We start from the raw sequence: 24,431 nt of genomic DNA on the forward strand, positions 1-24,431 counted from the left end.
AGAAATCTATATAGACAATTAAGCTACTATTACATATACATTTTAGAATTCTCAGTAATTCAAACCATTTGATTGTTCCCCCTCCCACATTAAAGTTTAAATGTGTCAATATGTTAATATTTATCAAGTGTGGCAGCGCTCTGACCTTGTCCCCGTGTGTCCTGTGCTTCTAGGCGGTATATGCTAGCCTCGGTGGCTCTCTGTGACCCTCCGTAGCCCTTCTCTCTCTAGGGCCAGGGTTACAGTCTACTGAGCCCTTTTCATCATAAGCCAGCAAGGAGGTTGCTGAGAGAATTCCCACAGTCTCTGTTGTCCCTAGGTCTTGTTTTAGAACAGTTTAGCCTCCTGTCCTGACAGGGGCCTGACTTCCCCTCCCAGGAGGTGTTCCTATAGTGGTGGGTTGGGGGGAACCCGGGCCCGCCCTCTACTCCAGGTTCCGGCCCAGGGACCCTAATGGTAGCAGCTGTTGGCAGCCAACCTTTCACTGCCAGAGTTGCTACATTTCTCTGGGCCACTTCCCCACAGCTCTCTTGCTTCTCCCTTCTTCACCCTTACCTTAGGGCTCCTTTACTGATGGTTTGAGGGCGTCTTCATTAACCAGTCGCACTTCCTCTTCTCTGGCTCCCTGGCTCTCCTCTGCCAGACTGGAGTGAGCCCTTTTTATAATATCAGCAGGGCCTTAATTAGAGTCAGATGGTCACATTAGCTTAATGGCCTCACCTGACTCTTTGCAGGTTAATTGGAGTCAGGTGTTCTCATTAGCCTGGAGCAGCCCCTGCTCTGGTCAGTCAGGGAACAGAAAACTGTTAATCCAGTGGCCAGTATATCTGCCTTCTGCTATTCCGCTGTACCCAACTGGCCTGGGTCTATCACACAAGTTACAGGTTTTGCATGTGTAACTAACATGCTTTATACTGCAGCATTTGATTTTTAAGTCCAAAGAAAAGGAGAGAAGCAGTGGGGAGGACACATGGATTTTAGTTTGAATACTCAGTTTCTCTATACATGCACAGAGAGCAGAGCAGCGCAACTCAGCTCAAAAGACCCAGAAACATCCAGAATAAGGTGTGCAGATATGTTCAGTAGTTGTTTCTGAAACTGTAGAGGAAGTTTTCATTAAGGGCAAGAAGTCTTGCAATTTCCATGCATTCATCATCTGAAAGCTGTGCCAAATCAGAGTTCAGGGGAATAAAGATAATAAATATAGGCATTAACAGCCCTGTAAGACTCAAGTGGCTGATCGACCAGAACCAAGGAATGTGTCTGCTGCCAGGGCTGGGTCCCAATTCCTATACCACTCTGGATACAGAGGAGTGTTAAGCCACTTTTATTTACTAAGGAAGCCCTCCATTAGGATAATGTTTAGACCGCTGCAGTGTGTTTTATGGATCAAGGGGGAGAGCATTTGAGTCACTCCCTAGAGGCTACAGAGCTTGTGGAACTTGCATATAGCTATTAACTAACTGCTTTGAATTGGTATTTTGTTTCAGCGAGAGAAAGACAGCATGCGCGCAGGCCAAAGCTCAGTAAGGTGAGGGTTTGCACAGCCTTATTGACTGAACTAGATTTATGCAGAAAAGATAGCACCAGATAGAGAGAGAGCCTTATACAAATCCAGGGAAGGGATATTTTATATGCGGATAGCACTGTAAGTTAATATTATCTTGTTCAAATTGTGAAGCTGATCCCAATGCCTGTACTACTTTGGCACCAGTGAGAAGACCAATCAGCTATTATCCCAAGAAATGTTGCTAACTCTAAGGACCCCAAGACTTTTTTTTGTTGAAAAGGCTCTGAAGTTTTGGGGAAAGAACTGAGATGCTTCCATACTTCTCAAGCTCTGAAGAATCCAGATAATATGCTACATATTATAGCCATGCTATAGAGACTGAGAAATCATCTTGGAAAGAAGATCAGGAGGTAAATGTGTTTAGAAGTATAGAAGTGTAAATGTTATGTTGAAACTCTTAATTTAAACTAAGTAGGGAAATCTGTATGAGGACCAGTAGACTTACTACCTAAAAGTATTTTTCAATTATTCATAAGTATTCCAAATACTATTTACAGTGTTTGTGTGTGTGTTAAATGTTTGTTTATTAAGAGATTATGTACTATTCTTTGAAACTGACTGAGAACTGCTTTTCAATCTCATGGCTATTGTATATAAAATCCTTGAATGTAGGAGTTAATTCTGTGTAATGCTCACTGAAAGTTCTGAAAAGACAGAACTCTGGCATGTGCTTTAGCAAAGTGTGATAAAATTATACACAATACTGCTTCAGCATCCCTCCCTACCTGTTACATAGGTACTTAGAGCCAAACTTTTAAAGATGTCAATAGGCACATGATGGGATTTTCAAGAGTGCCCAGGCTCCTTATTTGGACATCAACTGGTGTTAGATGCCTAGGTACATTCATGAATCCTATTAGGCAATTGTCTGCATTACTGGATACTTGCCATGTTATTTACATTTTGAAGACTACTTCTAAATATAAACAGTATCCACTATATCATTCTTTTATTTAACATTTCTAGCAAGTATGTAGATAGAACAGGTCCAGTAGTTATGGATAAGAGAATCATCTCTAAAAAAAATTTCTTTATTTTACATTTTCATTGATATATTGCTGAAAGTTTGTTTTTAAATCATTTTACTCCTGTTGAACTACATTTTACTATTTTATCTCATAATTCATGCATTTTACCTATTTTCCCTCCAACACCAGGTTTGTGTGTGGTGAGAGAGAGACCGAGAGAGAAAGATGACTGTCTCCTGCTCTCTTCCCGTCCTCAAAAAGTATCATGATATTCATCATTCTGAATGTCTTATCTATCCCACAATAAAAATAATTTTAACTAAATCCCAGCGTAAACACAGCATAAAAATCACCACTAAAACCATTCTGATAAACTACATAATATAACCAAGTCACACTGTTCCAAAAAGCTCCTTAGCTACATTCACCTTCAAGATGTGAAACTTAATCCTCCTAATGTCCTGGGGCCTATGCGACCTCAACTTACACAAAAATGTAAACAAAAAATTTCATGACAAAAAACTTTTCTCTTCATACATTAAGTATTATCAGAACAGGATGAGGTCAATCTTTCTCCACTGGTTTTATCATCCTACTTGGTTGTGGGTTTGTGTAGCGCAAAAAAAAAAAAAAAATTACTAAAAAAGGTAATGGGGTAATTTAGAACACTCAATGTTAAATCCATTGGGAAAATAAAAGTACTACACATCGAAAGTCTTTGGGACTGTCTTAGACCCCAAACAAGTACAAAGATTTAAATAAAACATGATAGGCGAACTAGTGCCTCTTCTTTCTTTAAATATTCTCAGACTATGACGAGGACAACCTGTTAGCATTGTCTGCATAACTGTTGTGGTTTTAGTGTAGCCAAAAAAAAAAAAAAAAAAAAAAAAGTCATTCAAAAGGCATTTGGATCAGTTAAGACCCTAAAATTAATTATGTAGGTATTCCAGGATCAGAGTATTTTTATTTTGAGGCAGCAGTTACGATATAATTATATGAACCTTTCAGCATTTGTTTTTATCATAGTTTCAGTGGGTTTTGTTTTTCAAAAAAGGCACCCAAAGGGTCCTGGGGGTCTGATAGACCCAGATAACATTTGCCTTATGTATCTTCACAATTGTCCAGCAAATTGAATTTCTTTGAAGATAACATTGTCAAATTGATTTTCAGGGAAGCCTATATATGCTAGGAAGAATTTCTGGGTATGCCACAACTGTCAGACACATTTTCTGGCAAGCCTACACTTGACAGATGTTGTGGCTCAGGAAAAGACTCACTGTTGCCGGGGAAAAGACTGTTGACAGAAGCAGTTACAGTTTAACTTCTCTTGCCCTGTTACCATCAATAGTAGAGCTGTGTTTCAACAGTCCACTGGCTGTATTTTCCTCCTGTGAGTGAGACAAGATGGCAAAAGCTGGATCTCATGAAGAGCTCCTGAGAATTTTCACAGAGGACACTGATGATTCTGATACTGCAGTTTAGCAGCAATGATTCTGACTGGGAGCCTGCTCTTGTGGCACAGTGTGGTGATACGGAAGCAGTGAAAGATTAAATCACTGAGGAAAGTGACTCCAACGATACTGCTTGTGCAGGAAAGTGAGGATGTATCTGCCAACTTTTAGCTGTCCAATAACCAAGATGAAAAATGGGGAATGACAGCAGCAGACACCAGCAAAACCTCCACCTGAATCATCCTGACTCCAGCTCCAGGACTGATCATGTACTCCATACAATGTGTCAGGGACACTATTCTCTTGCTTGCAGTTAGATTTCATTCTCAAGTACTCTAACAAGTATGGGGCTGAGTTGCTTGGGAATACTTGGCAACCAGTGCTTGAGACAGAACTTTGTGCCTACTTGGGACTTAGGGCGACCACCTTTTAAAAAGTCAAAAGCGTGACACATGCAGGACCCCCGCCCCTGTTCCTCCTCTTCCCCCAAGCCCCTACCGCTCCTCTTCCCCCGAGGCTGCACACCCTGCACCTCCTCTTCCCCCCCCCAAGGTCCACCCCCTGGCCAGGCCAGAAGCTGGAGCTGGGCTGTGGTAAGAGCTGCCCAGGGAGCCAAGGCTGCCGTGGGGAATGCCAGACCCTCCACCTGCCCTGGGTGGGAGTCAGGGGGCCAGAGAGCAGCCCCCAGCCTGTTTCCATGCCCTCTAGGGCACACTGCCTAGGGCAGGTTGAAGTCCAGGGTTCCCCACATTAGCCCAGCCTCCCTGGGCAGCTCTTACTGCCAGGCTCCAGCTTTTGGCCTGGCCAGGGAGTGGGACTTCAGGGGGGAGAGGAGAAGTAGGGAGCAGGGACTCATGGCAAGGGGAGGCACTGAAGACCACCTCAGCACCTCTCCCTCCTCCCGGAAGAGGTTGGCACTGCCCCGGAGCCTTAGGCAGGCGCCAAGTGGCACCACAGGGAATCTAGGACAAATGCTGTCACGGAGTCATTCAGCCCAGGACTGGGACTGGAACGTGCATTTTGGGACTGACCCACCCAGTTCACAATGGATGGTCATCATACTGAGACTGCGTATGTGAGAAGGTGTTTATAAATTTAGCAGAGAAACACAGGAACTGTGGCAAAAGACCATGAAAGGCTGGTATTCAGAGCCAGCATCTCACTCCATCTATTTAAAACCATAAAAAGGGTCCTGTGCTTCAACAACAGAGAGACACAGAAGTCAAAACAAGAGTACCAAACTTTCTCCTATTTCAGAGATATAGGGTTTGTTTCCTGGTACTCTGCCCTATGAAAGGGTCACCACTGACAAACAGCTGGTTGCTTTCTGTAATTGCTGCCCTGTCAGGAAGTATATGCCTTTAAAACCAGCCAGGTACAACATTAAATTCTGGCTATGCTGTGACTCTACAACTTCTCATGTTTTAAATGCTGAAAAAATACACTGTCAGAGAGGGAAATGCAGCAGTAACAAGAAGTCTGGTGAGAAATGTGGTTAACAAATTGGCACATTTTAGAGGGAACAGGGAGAAATACCACAATAGACAATTTTTTTCCCACTAGTGTTGGATTTGCAAGGAACTTACTCCCCAAAAAAGTCTTACTTTGGTTGGCACAATGAGAAGGAACACGACTGAAATTCCTGCTCAGTTTCTCCGCACCCAGCAAAGACCAGTCCACTCCAGTTTGTTTGGCTTCCAGGAAAATTATGACCCTTGTTATGTATCCAAAAATGGGGAAACAGTAATACTGCTGTCGTCTAAGCACTCAGACGCTTCCACATCTGGGACTGAAGTAAAATCAGATATCATTCATTTTTAGAACAAAACAAAAAGAAGCGTGGACACTCACGACCAGACAGTATCCACAAAATGGATGGGCAAATGCCGGCTGATGGTGGTTTTTGCAAACACCTTGAACACCACATGTATGAATGCATACATTGTTGAGATTTAGTTGAATTGCGTATGGCATAATAAATCTCGGAGTAAGAGACGGATGTTTCTCAGACAGCTGGCTACAGTAATTTTGAAACCATTGGTGCAGGAAAGGAACATTGCAGCTTTGCCTGAGGCTTCTAGGGAAGCAGCATCTAGTGCAGGGGTCAGCAACCTTTCAGAAGTGGTGTGCCGAGTCTTCATTTATTCACTCTAATTTAAGGTTTCGTGTGCCAGTAATACATTTTAATGTTTTTAGAAGGTCTCTTTCTATAAGTCTATAATATATAACTAAACTATTGTTGTATATAAAGTAAATAAGGTTTTTAAAATGTTTAAGAAGCTTTATTTAAAATTAAATAAAAATGCAGATCCCCCTGGACTGCTGGCCAGGACCCGGGCAGTGTGAGTGCCACTGAAAATCAGTGTGTGTGCCACCTTTGGCACGCATACTATAGGTTGCCTACCCCTGATCTAGTGTGTTGAGTACTGACCCAGAGCCTAACAAACAGGAAAGATGTTACATCTGTTCTATAGAATGAGACACAAAAATATCAAAAATGTGCAGAGTGTAAAAGCTTTGTATGTACAGAACATGTCTCCTACTTGCTCCATTTGTTCAAAGTAGTAGTAATTTTATTGCCACTTTGTTGCATTTGTGCCCTTTATTGTTGCAGTTGCTATCTATTTTCATTGTCTAAACACAGGGTCAGTTAGATCCCAACACCAGTATAGCACATGGTTTTTAAAAAATGTGTTGCTCATGCCTCCTACCCCCATACAGAATGTGAGAGAAGTCTCATTACTGAGGCATTTGTTACTTTTCTCTTCTACATAGGTCAACATTTACTAGCTACTTTTGGTCTTACTCCACATTTTTCTTACTCTCTAGAGTTCTCATTCCTCCTAGCCTTCATGATTTACTTGTTAGAGAAGGACTTGGATATCAGAATTCCTGACATTCTATTATTAACCTTGCTACTGATTCACTCTCATTTTGGTTCAATGTATCCACCTATACAATATACTGCTACTTACCTAAAAGGTGTTGTGTGGCTTAATAAATTTAATACTTGGAGATCTGTCAGAGAGAAAGCACTATATAAAGGTAGGTGCAAAGTATTATTCTCATTTATACCCTTGCACTATATCTCTGCTACCACATACAGAGACCAAAGAAAGCCTGGGGTTTAAATAATGATTCACAGGAAGCCTCAGAGAGACACACGGAAAGTTCTTGTCAGAAGACAGGAAGAGCATGGACAGTAAAGGACAGAGAAAGCAAGTTGGGGAAGAAGACTCCCTGAAGGAGAAGCAACCCAACATGTTGGGGCCTGCATGAGGCAGGCAACCTTGCCAACCTTCATGAACACTGATGGCTCCCCAAGGATTCCCAAGGGAAAGGCATTTAGGTTGTTTGTTATATCGTATATGTTCTGTATTCCCTTGTGCTTTCTGTTAAGGAAAAAAGAGGAATAATATAGCATACTCTGGGCAAAGTGTCTGTGTATGTTATATGCCTCACAACTATCACATGTATCCTGAGAGAGTTATACAGTAAACAAGAAGGCTCATACATTGAGATGGAGTTCTGGGAGAAAGTGTGTTTAAGCAATAGGGGGTGAAGCTGAACTTTGTTCAGACTCCAGAGACTTAAAATACCCAGGCATCCAGCAGGTTGGATTCCTCTCAGCAATTTCATGGGTTTCTGGCAGGCAGAGCCTCATTGCATGCTCAAATGATCTGAAGCGGGATGGGCCACCTGCTTTGCACCCTGAAGCAAGTCAAAACACAGACTTTTACAAGCCACAAGAGCAAGTTACAGAGGTACTGGTCTTGTGCTGAAAATGCTCTTCTACCTTCTGTAGACCATTTAAACCCCAAAACTGACCAAATATTACTAAAGAAGAAGATAACTCCAGTGACAAGACATAGGGAGAGATGATCTAAGATCATTACACCTTTCTAGAAAATAACTAGCACCATGAACTCCCCTTGGAAGTTAACAAAGCAGTACAGACTTCAGGACTGGTGTCATGCGCCAACGGTTGTATTTTGTCACACACTCAAAACATCAGACTTCTCTACAGCTTGAAGCTTAAAGTGCAGTTCTGAAAAGTGTCTCTGTAGAAGTGGTCTTATGGAGTTCCATATTAATTGTAGGTGGCTGATTTTTTTGTCCAACAGTTTAAATTAAAAAAAATTTAAAACTGCCAGTCCCACAAATTTCCCCTGGGTTCCAACAGTCAAGCTCTGCTCTTTTCATCTCTTACCATCATTAGTAAGAATCATACAATCATAGAATATCAGGGTTGGAAGGGACCTCAGGAGGTCATCTAGTCCAACCCTCTGCTCAAAGCAGGACCAATTCCCAACTAAATCATCCCAGCCAGGGCTTTGTCAAGCCTGACCTTAAAAACCTCTAAGGAAGGAGATTCCACCACCTCCCTAGGTAACCCATTCTAGTGCTTCACCACCCTCTTAGTGAAAAAGTTTTTCCCTAATATCCAACCTAAACCTCTCCCACTGCAACTTGAGACCATTACTCCTTGTTCTGTCATCTGGTACCACTGAGAACAGTCTAGATCCATCTTCTTTGGAACCCCCTTTCAGATAGTTGAAAGCAGCTATCAAATCCCCCCTTATTCTCCTCTTCTGCAGACTAAACAATCACAGTTCCCTCAGCCTCTCCTCATCTGCTCCAGCCCCCTAATCATTTCCGCTGGACTCTTTCCAATTTTTCCACATCTTTCTTATAATGAGGGGCCCAAAACTGGACACGGTACTCCAGATGAGGCCTCACCAATGTTGAATAGAGGGGAATGATCATGTCCCTCGATCTGCTGGCAATGCTCCTACTTATACAGCCCAAAATGCCGTTAGCCTTCTTGGCAACAAGGGCACACTGCTGACTCATATCCAGCTTCTCGTCCACTGTAACCACTAGGTCCTTTTCTGCAGAACTGCTTCCTAGCCATTCGGTCCCTAGTCCGTAGCAGTGAATGGGATTTTTCCGTCCTAAGTGCAGGACTCTGCACTTGTCTTTGTTGAACCTCATCAGGTTTCTTTTGGCCCAATCCTTTAATTTGTCTAGGTCCCTCTGTATCCTATCCCTACCCTCCAGCGTATCTACCATTCCTCCCAATTTAGTGTCATCTGCAAACTTGCTGAGAGTGCAGTCCACACTATCCTCCAGATCATTAATGAAGATATTAAACAAAACCGGCCCCAGGACTGACCCTTGGGGAACTCCGCTTGAAACCGGCTGCCAACTAGACATGGAGCCATTGATCACTACCTGTTGAGCCCGACGATCTAGCCAGCTTTCTATCCACCTTCTACTCCATTCATTCAGCCCATACTTCTTTAACTTGCCGGCAAGAATACTGTGGGACACCGTATCAAAACCTTTGCTAAAGTCAAGGAATAATACGTCCACTGCTTTCCCCTCATCACAGACCCAATTATCGCCTCATAGAAGGCAATTAGGTTAGTCAGGCATGATTTGCCCTTGGTGAATCCATGCTGACTGTTCCTAATCACTTTTCTCTCCTCAAAGTGCTTCAGAATTGATTCCTTGAGGACCTGCTCCATGATTTTTCCAGGAATTGAGGTGAAGCTGACTGGCCTGTAGTTCCCCGGATCCTCCTCCTTCCCTTTTTTAAAGATGGGCACTACATTAGCCTTTTTCCAGTCATCGGGGACCTCCCGCGATCGCCATGAGTTTTCAAAGATAATGGCCAATAGCTCTGCAATCACATCCGCCAACTCCTTTAGCACCCTCGGATGCAGCGCATCCGGCCCCATGGACTTGTGCTTGTCCAGTTTTTCTAAATGGTCCCGAACCACTTCTTTCTTCACAGAGGGCTAGTCACCTTCTCCCCATACTGTGCTGCCCAGTGCAGCAGTCTGGGAGCTGACCTTGTTTGTGAAGACAGAGGCAAAAAAAAGCAGTAAGTACATTAGTTTTTTCCACATCCTCTGTCACTAAGTTGCCTCCCACATTCAGTAAGGGGCCCACATTTTCCTTGACTTTCTTCCTGTTGCTAACATACCTGAAGAAACCCTTCTTGTTACTCTTAACAGCTCTTGCTAGCTACAACTCCAAGTGTGATTTGGCCTTCCTGATTTCACTCCTGCATGCCTGAGCAATATTTTTATACTCCTCCCTGGTCATTTGTCCAATCTTCCACTTCTTGTAAGCTTCTTTTTTGCATTTAAGATCAACAACGATTTCACTGTTAAGCTAAGCTGGCCGCCTGCCATATTTACTATTCTTTCTACACATTCTTTCTTTTTTCCTGCAACCTCAATAAGGATTCTTTAAAATACAGCCAGCTCTCTTGGACTTCTTTCCCCCTCATGTTAATCTCCCAGGGGATCCTGCCCATCAGTTCGCTGAGGGAGTCAAAGTCTGCTTTTCTGAAGTCCAGGGTCCGTATTCTGCTGCTCTCCTTTCTTCCTTGTGCCAGGATCCTGAACTCAACCATCTCATGGTCACTGCCTCCCAGGTTCCCATCCACTTTTGCTTCCCCTACTAATTCTTCCCGGTTTGTGAGCAGCAGGTCTAGAAGAGCTCTGCCCCTAGTTGGTTCCTCCAGCACTTGCACCAGGAAATTGTCCCCTACACTTTCCAAAAACTTCCTGGATTGTCTGTGCACCGCTTTATTGCTCTCCCAGTAGATATCAGGGTGATTAAAGTCTCCCACGAGAACCAGGGCCTGCGATCTAGTAACTTCTGCTAGTTGCCGGAAGAAAGCCTCGTCCAACTCATCCACCTGCTCTGGTGGTCTATAGCACCACGACATCACCCTTGTTGCTCACACTTCTAAACTTAATCCAGAGACTCTCAGGTTTTTCTGCAGTTTCATACCAGAGCTCTGAGCAGTCATACTCCTCTCTTACATACAATGCAACTCCCCCACCTTTTCTGCCCTGTCTGTCATGGATGGATATAAACTGTTCAGGAAGGACAGTACTCCAGTCATGTGAGTTATCCCACCAAGTCTCTGTTATTCCAATCACATCATAGTTCCTTGACTGTGCCAGGACTTCCAGTTCTCCCTGCTTGTTTCCCAGGCTTCTTGCATTTGTGTATAGGCACTTAAGATAACTCGCTGATTGTCCCACTTTCTCAGTCTGAGACAGGAGTCCTCCCCTCTTGCACTCTCCAGCTCGTGCTTCTTCCCGGTATTCCATTTCCCCACTTACCTCAGGGCTTTGGTCTCCTTCCCCCCAGTGCAGAAAGGTTCTGCAGGCCCAACTAGGTGCTCTGTGTTACCTATGCACCTCCTCTATGTTACCGGTGTAACTCCACCATCATTAGTAACAACTATATAAACCAAAGGTGGGCAAACTACAGCCCATGGGCCACATCCAGCACACAGGATGGTCCTGGCCAGCCCTTGAGCTCCCTGCCCCTCCCTTGCTGTCCCAACTCTCCCACAGCCTCAGTTCACTATGCTACCAGCGCTCTGGGCGGCAGGGCTGCGAGCTCCTGCCAGGCAGTGCGGCTGCGAGAGCTGCTGGGTGTAGTGTATTAAATTGCGCCCTGTAGGAACGTGCTACTTACGGAGCACCAGGACTGGCAGCTGTAAGTAGTACACCATAAGTAGCACATTCCTACAGGGAACAATTTAATACACTACACTCCCCCAAACAGCCTGGCCCCCGCCCCCATCGACCCCCTCCCACTTTCTTTCCCTTGACTGCCCCCCTCAGAACCCCCGACCCATCCACCCCCTGCTCCTTGTCCCCTGACTGGCCCCTCCTGGGATCCCCCACCCCTAACCGCCCCCCAGGACTCCACCCCCATCCAACCACCCCGCTCCCTGTCCCCTGACTGCCCCGACCCCTATCCACACCCCGACGCCGCCTGGGAACCCTCTGCCCCTTATCTAAGCCCCCACTCCCCGCCCCTTTACCATGCCGCTCAGAGCACCAGGACTGGCAGCCGTAAGTAGCACATTCCTACGGGGAGCAATTTAATACACTACACCTGCCCTCCATACTGTTTTGGAACCCCAACGTGGCTCTCAGGCCAAAAAGTTTGCCCACCCAGATATAAACCCACTGGAAGCATAAGCTTCTCCAACCCTTGGAGCACAATTAAAAATTGAATTCATCCCTCTCCTCAGAATAAGTTTGGTATCTCTATTTTAGATACATACCTTACCTACAAGCATCATTTATTTTACCTGGACTGTACTGCAAGCCAGCATGCACCAGCGTTTGGATGTTTTTCTTTTTCTAAGCTTATTGGCAATACTGCAAGTCAAAGCATTTCATTATTCCCCCTATAAATACTAACTGAAAAGGAGGAGTGACAAGACAGAACTCACATGTGACAGCCCTTGGAAAGGAAGAATAAATACTCATTACCACCTCTTGGTATCTCAAAAGAAGAAAAATGGAATTACTGAAGGGCCTCCTTTCATTCTCCCCAAATGGATTACTCATTTAGAACTCATATTTACCACCTTTAAATACAGAACTTGCGTAGCCACCTTAGCACCATAAGGGTAACCAGAACTCTATTAACTAATGGTTTACTACCAAGGAACATATTCATCTCATCTTAGCAGAACTGCTTGTGGAGAAATGGGATTTATGTTCATAAAAGGAGACAACATTCATATACAGAAGTAATGTGGACATACTTGAGTAATGAGAGTTCCATATGAATAAATTCAAAATCTCTAGTATAGTCATTATATATTTGACTTATACAGATCTCAGTTTTTTAAAACTGTCCCATTATATGAAGTCCCCTGCCTCGCAATGTAACTGAAGGACAGGTCTGCTGCTATAACTGCACGTTTTGCACACTATATGTCTGATTGTCTATTGTCATTGCACTCAGGGCCGCCGAGAGCGGGTTCGGGCCCCGGTGGAAAAAAAAAAAAATCTTTCGGGCCCCCCCAGCAAGGTCGGACCGGCTAAACAGGGCCAACGGGGGACGGGGGGGGAGAAGCTGGGCCCCCTTCCGGACCGCCGGACCCCAGTAATTTGTACCGGCTTTTGCCCCCCGTCGGCCCTAATTGCACTAGGCAAGCTGGCCTTTCTTAACATTATGGGAAAAGAGGAAAGGGAGATCCAGAGATTTTCAGAGAAAGGAGAGGAAAATTAAACAATTCATCTATAAAGATATAGGTTATTAATCAAAGGTAAATTTTCCCTCTGAGTTTCTCAGTGCATCTCATTTTTCTGTATCTACCTTCTACACTGTAATCTCTTTGAGAAAGGGACTGTCTTGTACAGCACTGAGCACACAGCTCCTAAATAAATTATAAATTTAACTGAACCGTATTCACTGAATAACATTTGTAAAAGCTTTATGCCTCCCACACACACACAGTTCATCACATTAAGTATTTCAGAAAATTAAAGTATTAGTAACAACTATATAAACCAAAGGTGGGCAAACTACAGCCCGCGGGCCACATCCGGCACACAGGATGGTCCTGGCCAGCCCTTGAGCTCCCTGACCCTCCCTTGCTGTCCCAACTCTCCCACAGCCTCAGTTCACTGTGCTACCAGCGCTCTGGGCGGCGGGGCTGCGAGCTCCTGCCAGGCAGGTTTTTTTTTTTTTTTTTTTTTTACTACGGTCATCCTACTAGCTTTATAAATCTAAAACGGGTATACAAGACTATTTCTAGCGTACACTCAGGGAAAATATCCATTAAGCACAACATCCACTTTATCTATAAAGCATTCTTCTGTAAGGCTTTGGCTTCTGCCTTAAATCAAGCAGCAAAATGTTACTTATATTAATTTAAAGGAAATGTATAGTTGCTGTATTTTAATCCTAAAAATAAAATTATCAGTTTACCTCCATTAATTCCACATAAAGCAAATATTTTAGGTTCACATAATTCTTCTCTTCCATCTTTAGCGTTACTGTCAGAAAACTACTGTTATTGAATTATGCACCTTTTAACAGTTAAACTTGACAAACTCAGTGTTTCACCTGAATTTACATTCATTTATAAGCTATTCTTCTTAAAACATCAACTATATTTTTTAAATAGGAACAACAACAACTGGAAACTTTTATTTCAATCGACATACAATTCAGCCAGTCATGTAGCATAGGCAACCTCACTGTTTAAAAAAAATATTCAAATTTTGAACAGCTTTATTACATTTATTCTTATATTGCTCAATATCTGCTGATATTGATAAACACTTTCCTAAGGCTTATGTGCCTATTTTATTGATTGCTTTAATTACCTGTTTTGAAGACACCTGCCTTCTAATGCATTCCTCATTGGTAATGCAGTAGTACATTGCTCTGTTCCATAAGAGCACCTCATTCCATTACCAGGATACAAAAATAGAAATAAGCAGATAATTTAAATAGGATTCAGCTGCTATCCGCTACTGTTAAAAGCATGATCCCAGAACAGTCTGCAAATCTGCATTTTGTAAATGATGACATCACACTTTTCTATGATAATAGTCATGTAACACTGATTTGAGGAAATTACTTCTAATGACAGCCAGTTGGCAGGCATTTAATGAGTCAGAACAGAGAATTAATCTTCAACGGCAGGATTAGAGTTTTGTATGCTTTGTTATCCTGAATTGCTCAACCACCAATAGAACATCAAATACAAGGTTAAACAAAGGCCTCTCCATTTTTGCTACAGTAGACTTGTACCTGAAGGATTTCCTTTCCAGCTGGTTCAACAGTAGTACTTTTCCATTCTAGAACCAGTGTCATCCTTTTTTACTAAGATTCACAAGCTGTTGATTTGAAGCTTATTTTAAGACATAAGATAAAATAAACATTTTGATTAACTTTATACTAATAACGCTCTAAGGACAAAAAGGACCATTGTGAACATCTACTCTGATCTCTGTATAGCACAGGCCATAGACCTTGCCCAAAATAATTCCTAGAGCATATCTCCTAGAAAAACATGCCACCTTGATTTAAAAATAGTTAGATATGGAGAATCCACTCTGCTCCACTGTAAATTGTTCCAAGGGTAAAATCAGTCTCACTATTAAAAATTTACGCCTTATTTCCAGTCTGAATTTGTCTAGCTTCATCTTTAAGCTGTTGGATCTTGTTCCACCTTTCTCAGCTATATCAAAGAACCCATTATTAAATATTTGTTACCCAGGTAGGTATTTATAGACTACAATCAAGTCACCTCTTAACCGTCTCTTTGTTAAGCTAAACCAGGGGTGGGCAAACTTTTTGGGCCAAGGGCCACATCTGGGTGGGGAAATAGTATGCAGGGCTGGAGCAGGGGGTTGGGGTGTGGGAGGGAGTGTGGGGTGTGGGAGGGGGTGCGGTGTGCAGGAAGGTGCTCAGGGCAAGGGATTGGGGCAGAAGAGTGGTGCAGGGTGCATGAGGGGGCTCAGGGAAGGGGGTTGGGGTGCAGGAGGGGTGTGGGATGTACGAGGGGGCTCAGGGCAGGGAGTTGGGGTGCGAGGTGTAGGCAGGGGATTTAGGGCAGGGAGTTGGGGGGCAGGGTACAAGAGGGGTTCAGGCTCCAGCCCCGCTAACCTCAAGTGGCTCCGGGGTGGCAGCGGCATGCACCGGGGCCAGGGCAGGCTCCCTGCACGCCTGCCCTGTCCCCGGCCCCGCGCTGCTCCAGGAAGCGCTGCGGTCCCTGGGGGAGGGGGGCGGAGGGCTCTGCATGCACTGCCCTTGCCGCCCCTACAGGTACCTCCCCGAAGCTCCCATTGGCCGCAGCTGCCCGTTCCCAGGCAATGGGAGCTGCGGGAGGTGGTGCCTGGAGACAAGGGCAACACACAGAGCCCTGTACCCCCCCGCCGCAGGCTGCTGTGACATGGTGCCAGCGCCGCCGCGGGCTGGATCCAAAGCCCTGACGGGCCAGATCCAGCCTGTGGGACATAGTTTGCCCACCCCTGAGCTAAACAGATTGAGCTCCTTGAGTCTACCATTATAAGGGACGTTTTCTAATCCTTTAATCATTCTCATGGCTCTTCTCTGAACCTTCTCCAATTTATCAACATCCTTCTTGAACTGTGAGCACCAGAACTGGACACAGTATTCCAGCAGTGGTTGCATCAGTGCAAAATACCAAGGTAAAATAACCTCTCTACTCCAACTTGAGATTCCCCCGTTTATTCATCCCAGAATTGTTATTCGCTCTTTTGGCCACAGCGTCACAATCGGAGTTCACATTCAGCTAACTGTCCCCCACAATCCCCTAATCTTTTTTCAGAGTCACTGCTTCCCAGGATAGAATCCCCCATCCTGTAAGCATGACCTACATTCTTTGTTTCCAGATGTATACATTTACATTTAGCTGGATTAAAATGCATATTGTTTGCTTGTACCCAGTTTACAAAGCAAAGCAATCTAGATCACTCTGAGTCAGTACTCCTCTTTTTCATTATTTACCACTCCCTTAATTTGTGTGTCATTGGCCAACCTTATCAGTGATGATTTTATGTTTTCTTCTGGGTCATTGATAAAGCATAGGACCAAAAACCGATCCCAGCAGGTTTCCACTGGAAACAGAGCCACTCAATGACAATTCACTGTTTATCATTACAGTTTGAGACCTACCAGTTAGCCAGTTTTTAATCTATTTAATGTGTGCAGTGTTAAATTTTATAAGACTTTAGGTTTGTTTGTTTTTTGTTTTTTTAAACAAAATGTCATGTGGTACCAAGTCAAGTGCCTTATATAAGTCTATGCGTATTACATCAACATGCTTAACTTTACCAACCAAACTTGTAATCTCATCAAAAAAAGATATCCAGTTGGTTTGACAGAATCTATTTTCCATAAAACCATATGGATTTGCATTAATTACATTACCCTCCTTTAGGTTCTTTATTAATCAATTCCCCTTGTCAGCCACTCTATTGTCTTGCCAAGGATTAATGTCAGGCTGACAGGTCTATAATTACCTGCGTTGCTGGTTTACCCATTTTAAAAATTGCACAGCATTAGCTTTCTTTCAGTCTTCTGGAACTTCCCAAGTGTTCAAAGACTTATTGAATATCAATATTAAGGGTGCAGCAAATCCCTCAGACAGCTCTTTTAAAACTCTTGGATGCAAGTTATATGGACCTGCTGGTTTAAAAATGTTTAAGTTTAGTGCCTTTTTAACATTCTCCAGGCAAAGGAAAGCAGTAGCTCTAATCTACCTGCATTTCAGTAAAGCATTCAATACAGTTCTACCTGGGAAATTATTAAATTGGAAAAGATGGGGATTAATATGAGAATTGAAAGGTGGATAAGGAACTGGTTAATGGGGAGACTATAATGGGTCACACAGAAAGGTGAACTGTCAGGCTGGAGGAGGTTACTAGTGGAGTTCCACAGGGATTGGTCTTGGGACCAATCTTATTTAACATTTTTATTACTGACATTGGCAGAAAAATTGGGAGTGTGCTAATAAAATTTGTGGATGACACAAAGTTGGGAGGTATTGCCAATAGGATGAGGACCGGAATATCATACAAGATGATCAGGGATGACCTTGTAAACTGGAGTTATAGCAATAGGATGAAATGTAATAGTTCAAAGGGCAAGGTCATACATTTAGGGACTAACAAGAAGATTTTTTTAATATAAACTGGGGACGTATCAGTTGGAAGTGACAGAGGAAGAAAAAGACTTAGGTGTCTTTGGTTGATTACAAGATGACTATGTGATGCGGCTGTGAAAAAGGCTAATGCAATCCTAGTATGCATCAAGCGAGACAGGGAAGTGTCAGTACCATTATACAATGAACTGCTGAGACCTCATCTGGAGTACTGTATGCAATTCTGGTCTCCCATGTTTAAGAAAGATGAATTCAAACTGGAACAGATGCAGAGAAGAGCTACTAGAATGGTCCGAGAAACGGAAAACTTACTTTATGAGAGGAGATTCAAAGAGCTTTGCTTCTTTAGCCTAACCAAAAGAAGGCTATGGGGAGATATGATTGCCCTCTATAAATACATTAGAGGGATAAATACCAGGGAGGGAGAAGAGCGATTTAAGTTAAGTGCGAACATGGATACAAGAACAAATGGATATAAACTGGCCATCAGCAAATTTAGGCTTGAAATTAGGCAAAGGTTTCTAATCATCAGAGGAGTAAAGTTCTGGAACAGCCTTCCAAGGGAAGCAGTGGGGGGCAAAAAACCTAACTGACTTCAAGACTGAGCTTGATAAAATTTATGGAGGGGATGGTATGATTAGTCTGCCTACCATGGCATGTAGCCAATCTGTGACTGCTCACAGCAAATATCTCCAACAGCCAGTGATGGGACACTAAATGTGGAGGGCTCTGAGATACTACAGAGAATTTTTTCCCAGGTGTCTGGCTGATGGGTCTTGCCCACATGCTCAGAGTCTAATTGATCATCATATTGGGGGTCGGGAAGGAATTTTCCCCCAGCTCAGATTGACAGAGACCCAGGGGTTTTTTCGCCTTCCTCTGCAGCACGGGGCACTTGCAGGTTTAAACTAGTGTAAATGGTGGATTCTCTGTGACTTGAAGTCTTTAAACCATGATTTAAGGACTTCAGTAATTCAGCCAGAGCTTATGGGTCGAGGACAGGAGTGGGTGGGTGAGGTTCTGTGGCCTGCAATATGCAGGAGGTCAAACTAGATGATCATGATGGTGGTCTCTTCTGACTTTAAAGTCTAAAATACAAGTGGAATAGAAGGAGTGCTGTCACTATACGAAGAGATTGCATCACCTATTTTTCCCCCCAAATACAGAACAGAAATATTTATTGAACACCACTGCCTTTTCTATATTATTATTGACAATTCGACCATTTCCATCTAGCAATGGACCACCACCATTGTCAGGATTCTTTTTTTTTAAACAACTCTTTCTTACAGTCCCTTAACTCTGCTAGCCATAGATTTATCCTTGTGTCCCTTGGCTTCCCTTATCAAATTTATTATAATTCTTAATTTCTGATTTATATTCATTACTATCAACTTCCCCTGTCTTACATTTGCTATATATATTTTATATTTTTTATTTTATTTTATTACTGCCCTCACACTTCCCCTATAAACCAGGTAGTTGTTTTTAAACCTCCACAGCCTTCTTCCTCAATTGTTGGATTGTGGCTTTTTGGCATCTAGTAAGGTGTTCCTAAATATTTCCCAATCATCATACACATTTTTCTGATTAAATTCTTCCTCCCAGCTGATTTGGTCATAATTGTTTTTAGTTTTGTGAAATTAGCTCTGTTAAAGTAGCCATAGCTGTAAAGGAGGTATCAGTAGCATCAACTGCGGACTGAAGAGTGGTCTTGACTATCAATTTGCCTTTGTCTATCAGACCTTGGAAACAAGCTCTGTCCTGCTGCAGAAGGTTGTCAGTAAATTCCACAAACTTGGCGTAGTTCAGGAAATCTTATTTAGCCGTTTGGGCTATCTGCACAAGAGACTAGATGATGAAAAGGACCTTTCTCCCAAACAGATCCAAGTGTTTGCCCTTTTTATTCATAGGAGTAGACCAGGGATGTTTCTGTCTAGCCCTTTCAGATGCAGCCTGGACCACCAATGAGAAAGCCTTAGTGGATGGCTTCAGAACACTGGAACTCCTGCTAGTCAGTGCCAGTCTGAGTTCCCCATGAGCTCTGGACACAACACTCCAGGGCATGGAGTCTCAACTGCTACTGCAGGAGAGGAACGGACAATCTTTTTCTTTGACGTCTTAAAAAGTAAACTCTCTCTCTTTTTAGGAGGGTGATTCTCCTTACCCGCTTCATGTCTCCATTTCATGGAGTCTTGGATCTAGACGACACAAGCTGGAAGATGTTGGTGTTGCATAAGCACTACCCTGAGGCTCCAGACAATGAGGCAGAGAGTGGGAGGGTCCAAGGTCAGACAGGGGCCTCATGGAGAGTTCCATCAAGTGCTGTGGAGTCTGAAATTTATGAGACTGCCTAGTGCAAAGGGGAAAGGAGTGACAGATCTCTCACTTTGATGGAATCTGTTATTTCCCAAGGTAATACAGGCAGCTCTTGTGCTGATCACTAACCAGGACGACCCGAGGGCAAGCCAGGCTGGGCTAGAAGCCTTGGGCATACTAAGTGCCCCAAACAGTGGGGGAACAACAGGGGAGAATCCTTGATCCCTACTAATCACAAACTCACTACTATCAATATAGCTAATAAAAAACTATTTACAAAATACATACAGGTAAAAGCTAGAAGACTAGACACAGAAGGATTCCGTCCCCGACTGCAAGCAATAGAAAGGAACTGGAGAGGCGATCAGCCCGTGCCACCCTTTATGCCCTCAGTTGATAGCTCCAGGAAATGAAGGGCCCAGACATGGACCAATAAATGCTGCTATAATTTCTGGTCCTAGGAACATGGAGCACATGCACACCCACAGTGAATACCCACAGGATCAGCATTCGAAGTAGAACTTAACTAATAATGAGTCATCCTTTCACAGAAGCTAGATGATGAAGTTTGGCTAGAACTTTGAGCACGCTGGCAACAGGAGTCCAAAGAGATTTTTACTCTGCAATGAGCTATCAATGGCTGGTGAGGTTACATGTACAGCAAGCAGTATATTCAAATGTATTATACACTTTAACAATTTGGCCAACAAAAACAAAATTGTTTCCTGTGTTTCCAACACAAGATAACCTGACTTTAAAAAAAGCCAAACCAGCACTTTACACTATGTCAGAAAGGCTCGGGGAGGAGGGGACGACCACACAAAAAGGGGGTGAATTTCAGAGCTGAGCACCCTGCAGTCAGAGGGTACTGCCACACCTGGAAATTCAGCCCTGGGGATGAACAGCAGAGAGCATTCCAGCTGATTGAAACAGCCATGACAGAGCCTGGGGGAGAAGTTGAATCAGTGATAACCAGCAGGGTTCTAGACCATTTAGGGCTTTAGAGAGCACGTCATCAGGCCCCTAAATTTCCACCCAAAGCAAAACTGGACCTTCCACCACACACCCTTCTGAAACTGTTTGAAAAAGTTAAGTAAATTAATTGAACCTCTATTTTATTTATTATGCTTTTTAAAAAATTTAAACACTGATCAACATGTTGCGTGTGTGATGTGGAAAATCTTTTTAGCTTTATGAAAGTAATTTGTTCAGCCTTTTTAAAGGATGTAAAGGAAATATTATTGAACTCTACAGTATATAATTAAATACCCCTTTCTATGCACAACAGGAAAATCAGTATGCTGTAAATTACTATTTATGATTTTAAGAAATTTGGAATACTACATACACTATTCATGTAAAAACATTAAAAAAAAATAAGATTTTTAAAAAGGAATGGCTTGGGAGAGACTTCTGCTCTTGTGTTTTTATGCTACTGAAGTTTCCAAAGATGGTATAAGGACAACAGCCCCAATCCTGCACTGAGAACCATATGAACTGATCCCTGAATCCACACAGAGCCCCACTGAAGTCCATGGAAGCCTGTGCATCTTCCAATGCAGGATCAGGGCCACATTTTCTGATCCAAAACCTTATTTTGAAAGGTTTCAGAGTAACAGCCGTGTTAGTCTGTATCCGCAAAAAGAAGAACAGGAGTACTTGTGGCACCTTAGAGACTAACAAATTTATTAGAGCATAAGCTTTCGTGGACTACAGCCCACTTCTTCGAAAGCTTATGCTCTAATAAATTTGTTAGTCTCTAAGGTGCCACAAGTACTCCTGTTCTTCTTTTTGCGGATACAGACTAACACGACTATTACTCTGAAACCTGTCATTATGCAAGGCACTGCATTTAGCCGTATGGAATGGAAATCCATCAACCTCATGAGAAGAAGTGGGCTGTAGTCCACGAAAGCTTATGCTCTAATAAATTTGTTAGTCTCTAAGGTGCCACAAGTACTCCTGTTCTTCTTTTTGCTTATTTTGAAAATGGATGTTCATCTTAAATTAAAATAATATGCATATATGCATGTGTAATATACAAACATACCCTTAATTATGAGATTTTAAAGCAATTTCACAAAATATTAACAAATGGTTCAAACACTTTTTAAATTGTAGATAACTTTAAAACTGAAGAAAAAAATCCATAATCATAATTGCTTTCTGAAGAAAGCCTTTTCTAATACTCAACAACAATTCAGACTAATCAATTAAAACAGTTTTGATCAGAGAAAAAGTTTACAACAGGTTACTGAAGTTTTACTTTACCGAGTTGATGATGTGGATACATGCTGTAATTTGAATGTGAGAAATTTGTCTCATCTTCTTCATCTATGGTCTGTCCTAATGAAAGCAGGCTGACGCGTCTCATCTTCAATAGCCTGGGGGAGCTTTCAATAGTACTTCCAATATCCAGCACCACATCTCCAGAAATGACAGCAGGAACAACTTTTTTTAAAAACTCCATTTTTTGTTCCGTCTACTTTCCCAACCCTGATTAAACTAGCTGCACAAAACACACACCCAGGTGCCTATACAAACTTCCTTGAAGAATCAGTAAGGTGGACTGCTCGAGCTACTTTACATAGTGAAGTCATGCTAAACCTGGGTGGTGCCAAACACCAGCAGGTCAGCTGTTGGGAGGCTGATTTCAAAGCCGTTTACTGTACAGACTGATAACAAAACCAAATAAGCCATTAAGTTACTGGAATATACATGTGCTGATCAACTGCCGCACAACACAAAGTAATAAATTTAGCAGTATGATGATTTTAAACAAAAAAGTGTGATAAAACGTGTGTATATATATATATATATATATAAATGCAAATTTATTTTTGAAATTTAATTGGCTCTTCATTTCAATTAAGTGCACAGGGAGGAGTATACATCTGCATTCACAGATAACACTTATCATTTAGAAAGTTCATTCCCCAGCTTTACAAACAGAGTTACTAACAGCTCCAATATTCAATGTTTTGAACCAGTTACATTCTTGTATAGCTTCTTACTGTACATTAATATTTTATTATGCTAATGCACAGTCTGTCTTTCTTCCACACTTTTTATATTTGGGAATAAAATCAGCAAATAATTAAAGACATAAATAAACCAACCATTTAAAACTAAAATTAGAGATCTATAAATATACTAGTGAAGTAGTTTCTTACCCCATCTGTGACTATGAAGAAAATGTCACAGCAGTCAGGAATTATTTGTACATTACCCCTTGTTTGGAATGTCTATTAATGATCAGACTAGACACTGGTAGAAGCTTATTTTCCTGATAACAGCAGCTCAGGATCTAAGTTATATTTTCAAAGCGTGATTAACAAAATTATTCAGCCCATGAAAGTTCTATTTTTAAGTACACAAAGCTATTTTAGAATATATTTTCTTTTAAAAAACTTTTCTCTCAAGTTCATCTTGAAATCTAGTTCTTACATAAATTCAGACATACTAAAACATACAGAACAGCCTACATAAAATATTGAGTTATGGGTTCACAATGTAATGACCGATTATACAGATGTTATCAAGTGACTAAAACTAAGGGCTTACTTACACTTGGGGCTGGTCTACACTGGGGGGGGGGGGGAAATCGATCCAAGATACGCAACTTCAGCTACGCAAATAGCGTAGCTGAAGTCGAAGCATCTTGGATCGAATTACCTGGGGTCCACACAGCGCGGGATCGACGGCCGCAGCTCCCCCGTCGACTGTGCTACTGCCGCTCACTCTGGTGGAGTTCCGGAGTCAACGGTAAGCGCGATATATCAATCCCAAATAAATCGATTGCTACACGCCAATACGGCAGGTAGCGAAGACGTACCCTTGGAATCTGTTGCAGGTTAACCTGAGTTATTTCACATTAAATTGCCTTGTGTCCACAAAAGGTGGTTTTGTTTTGTTTTTTATAAAATCATCTGATGTTTTAGTGCACTTTATTAAAGCCACTTGAAAAAGTGAGTTTACAGAGACATGGGAATTTATCTGCAGCAAAGTAGGCGCACACGCATCCCCTTCTCAAAACAACTGATGTGCATTTGCCATGTCTGTCTACTGGTATCCCACGTTGCTTTGCTGGCTTGGGTCATCCGGTTTACTTGCATGCCCTCTACTGCTCTGGGGTCATCCTGACTGGATGTCACCTCCCCCATTTAAATGCTGGCAAACATCCAGGTTCTGCCTTTTGGGATTCCAGCTCATGTGGAGTTCCCAAATCTGTGTCATACTCCCAATTATTGATCATGCCTCATGCTTCCCTGTGGCCTCATGCTGAGATGCTGGACTTCAATGCAGAGGAGTGTGATCAGGTAGTCACTTAGCACAGGTCTACAAGCAGCTATCACAACATATGTAGGATAGGAGCACTACCAGGACACTCTCCAGTGTCACAGTAAGGCAAAGGAGCTCCAGCTGGGGTATATGACTACGAAGTACTATAAGACCTGCACAGTACCAGCAGACAATGTTTGCTGGGAATCGTACCACTCAACCTCAGTTGTGGACTCCTTCAAACCAGGATCTCATCAACCTGGTGAACCCCAGGGCAGACACCATCATGGCAATCCAGGAGGACCCTGAAACACAGCCAAATGATCAACCTGAACCATAGGCAGAGACCCAAACTGTTGAGG

The 24,431-nt window shown here is 42.7% G+C and overlaps 1 protein-coding gene across 15 annotated transcripts in view; it reads right to left on the minus strand.

Annotated features, from left to right (window-relative positions):
• The window catches only part of FRYL (FRY like transcription coactivator), a 397,117-nt gene that overhangs the window by 307,708 nt on the left and 64,978 nt on the right, over positions 1 to 24,431 (minus strand). For 6 of the 15 annotated variants that reach the window (XM_054029373.1, XM_054029363.1, XM_054029364.1 and 3 more), the window contains exon 1: positions 22,060 to 22,323. The exons of 1 other annotated variant lie outside the window; for it this stretch is intronic. In XM_054029373.1, the coding sequence (XP_053885348.1) occupies positions 22,060 to 22,258 (199 nt within the window). In that variant the 5' untranslated portion in view covers positions 22,259 to 22,323. Of the gene's footprint in view, positions 1 to 22,059; positions 22,327 to 24,431 lie in introns of those variants that run through there. 8 more of the 15 variants (XM_054029372.1, XM_054029367.1, XM_054029366.1 and 5 more) reach the window with 4 other exon arrangements.

Source organism: Malaclemys terrapin, chromosome 5 (assembly GCF_027887155.1).
Source record: "Malaclemys terrapin pileata isolate rMalTer1 chromosome 5, rMalTer1.hap1, whole genome shotgun sequence".
NCBI lineage: Eukaryota > Metazoa > Chordata > Testudines > Emydidae > Malaclemys > Malaclemys terrapin.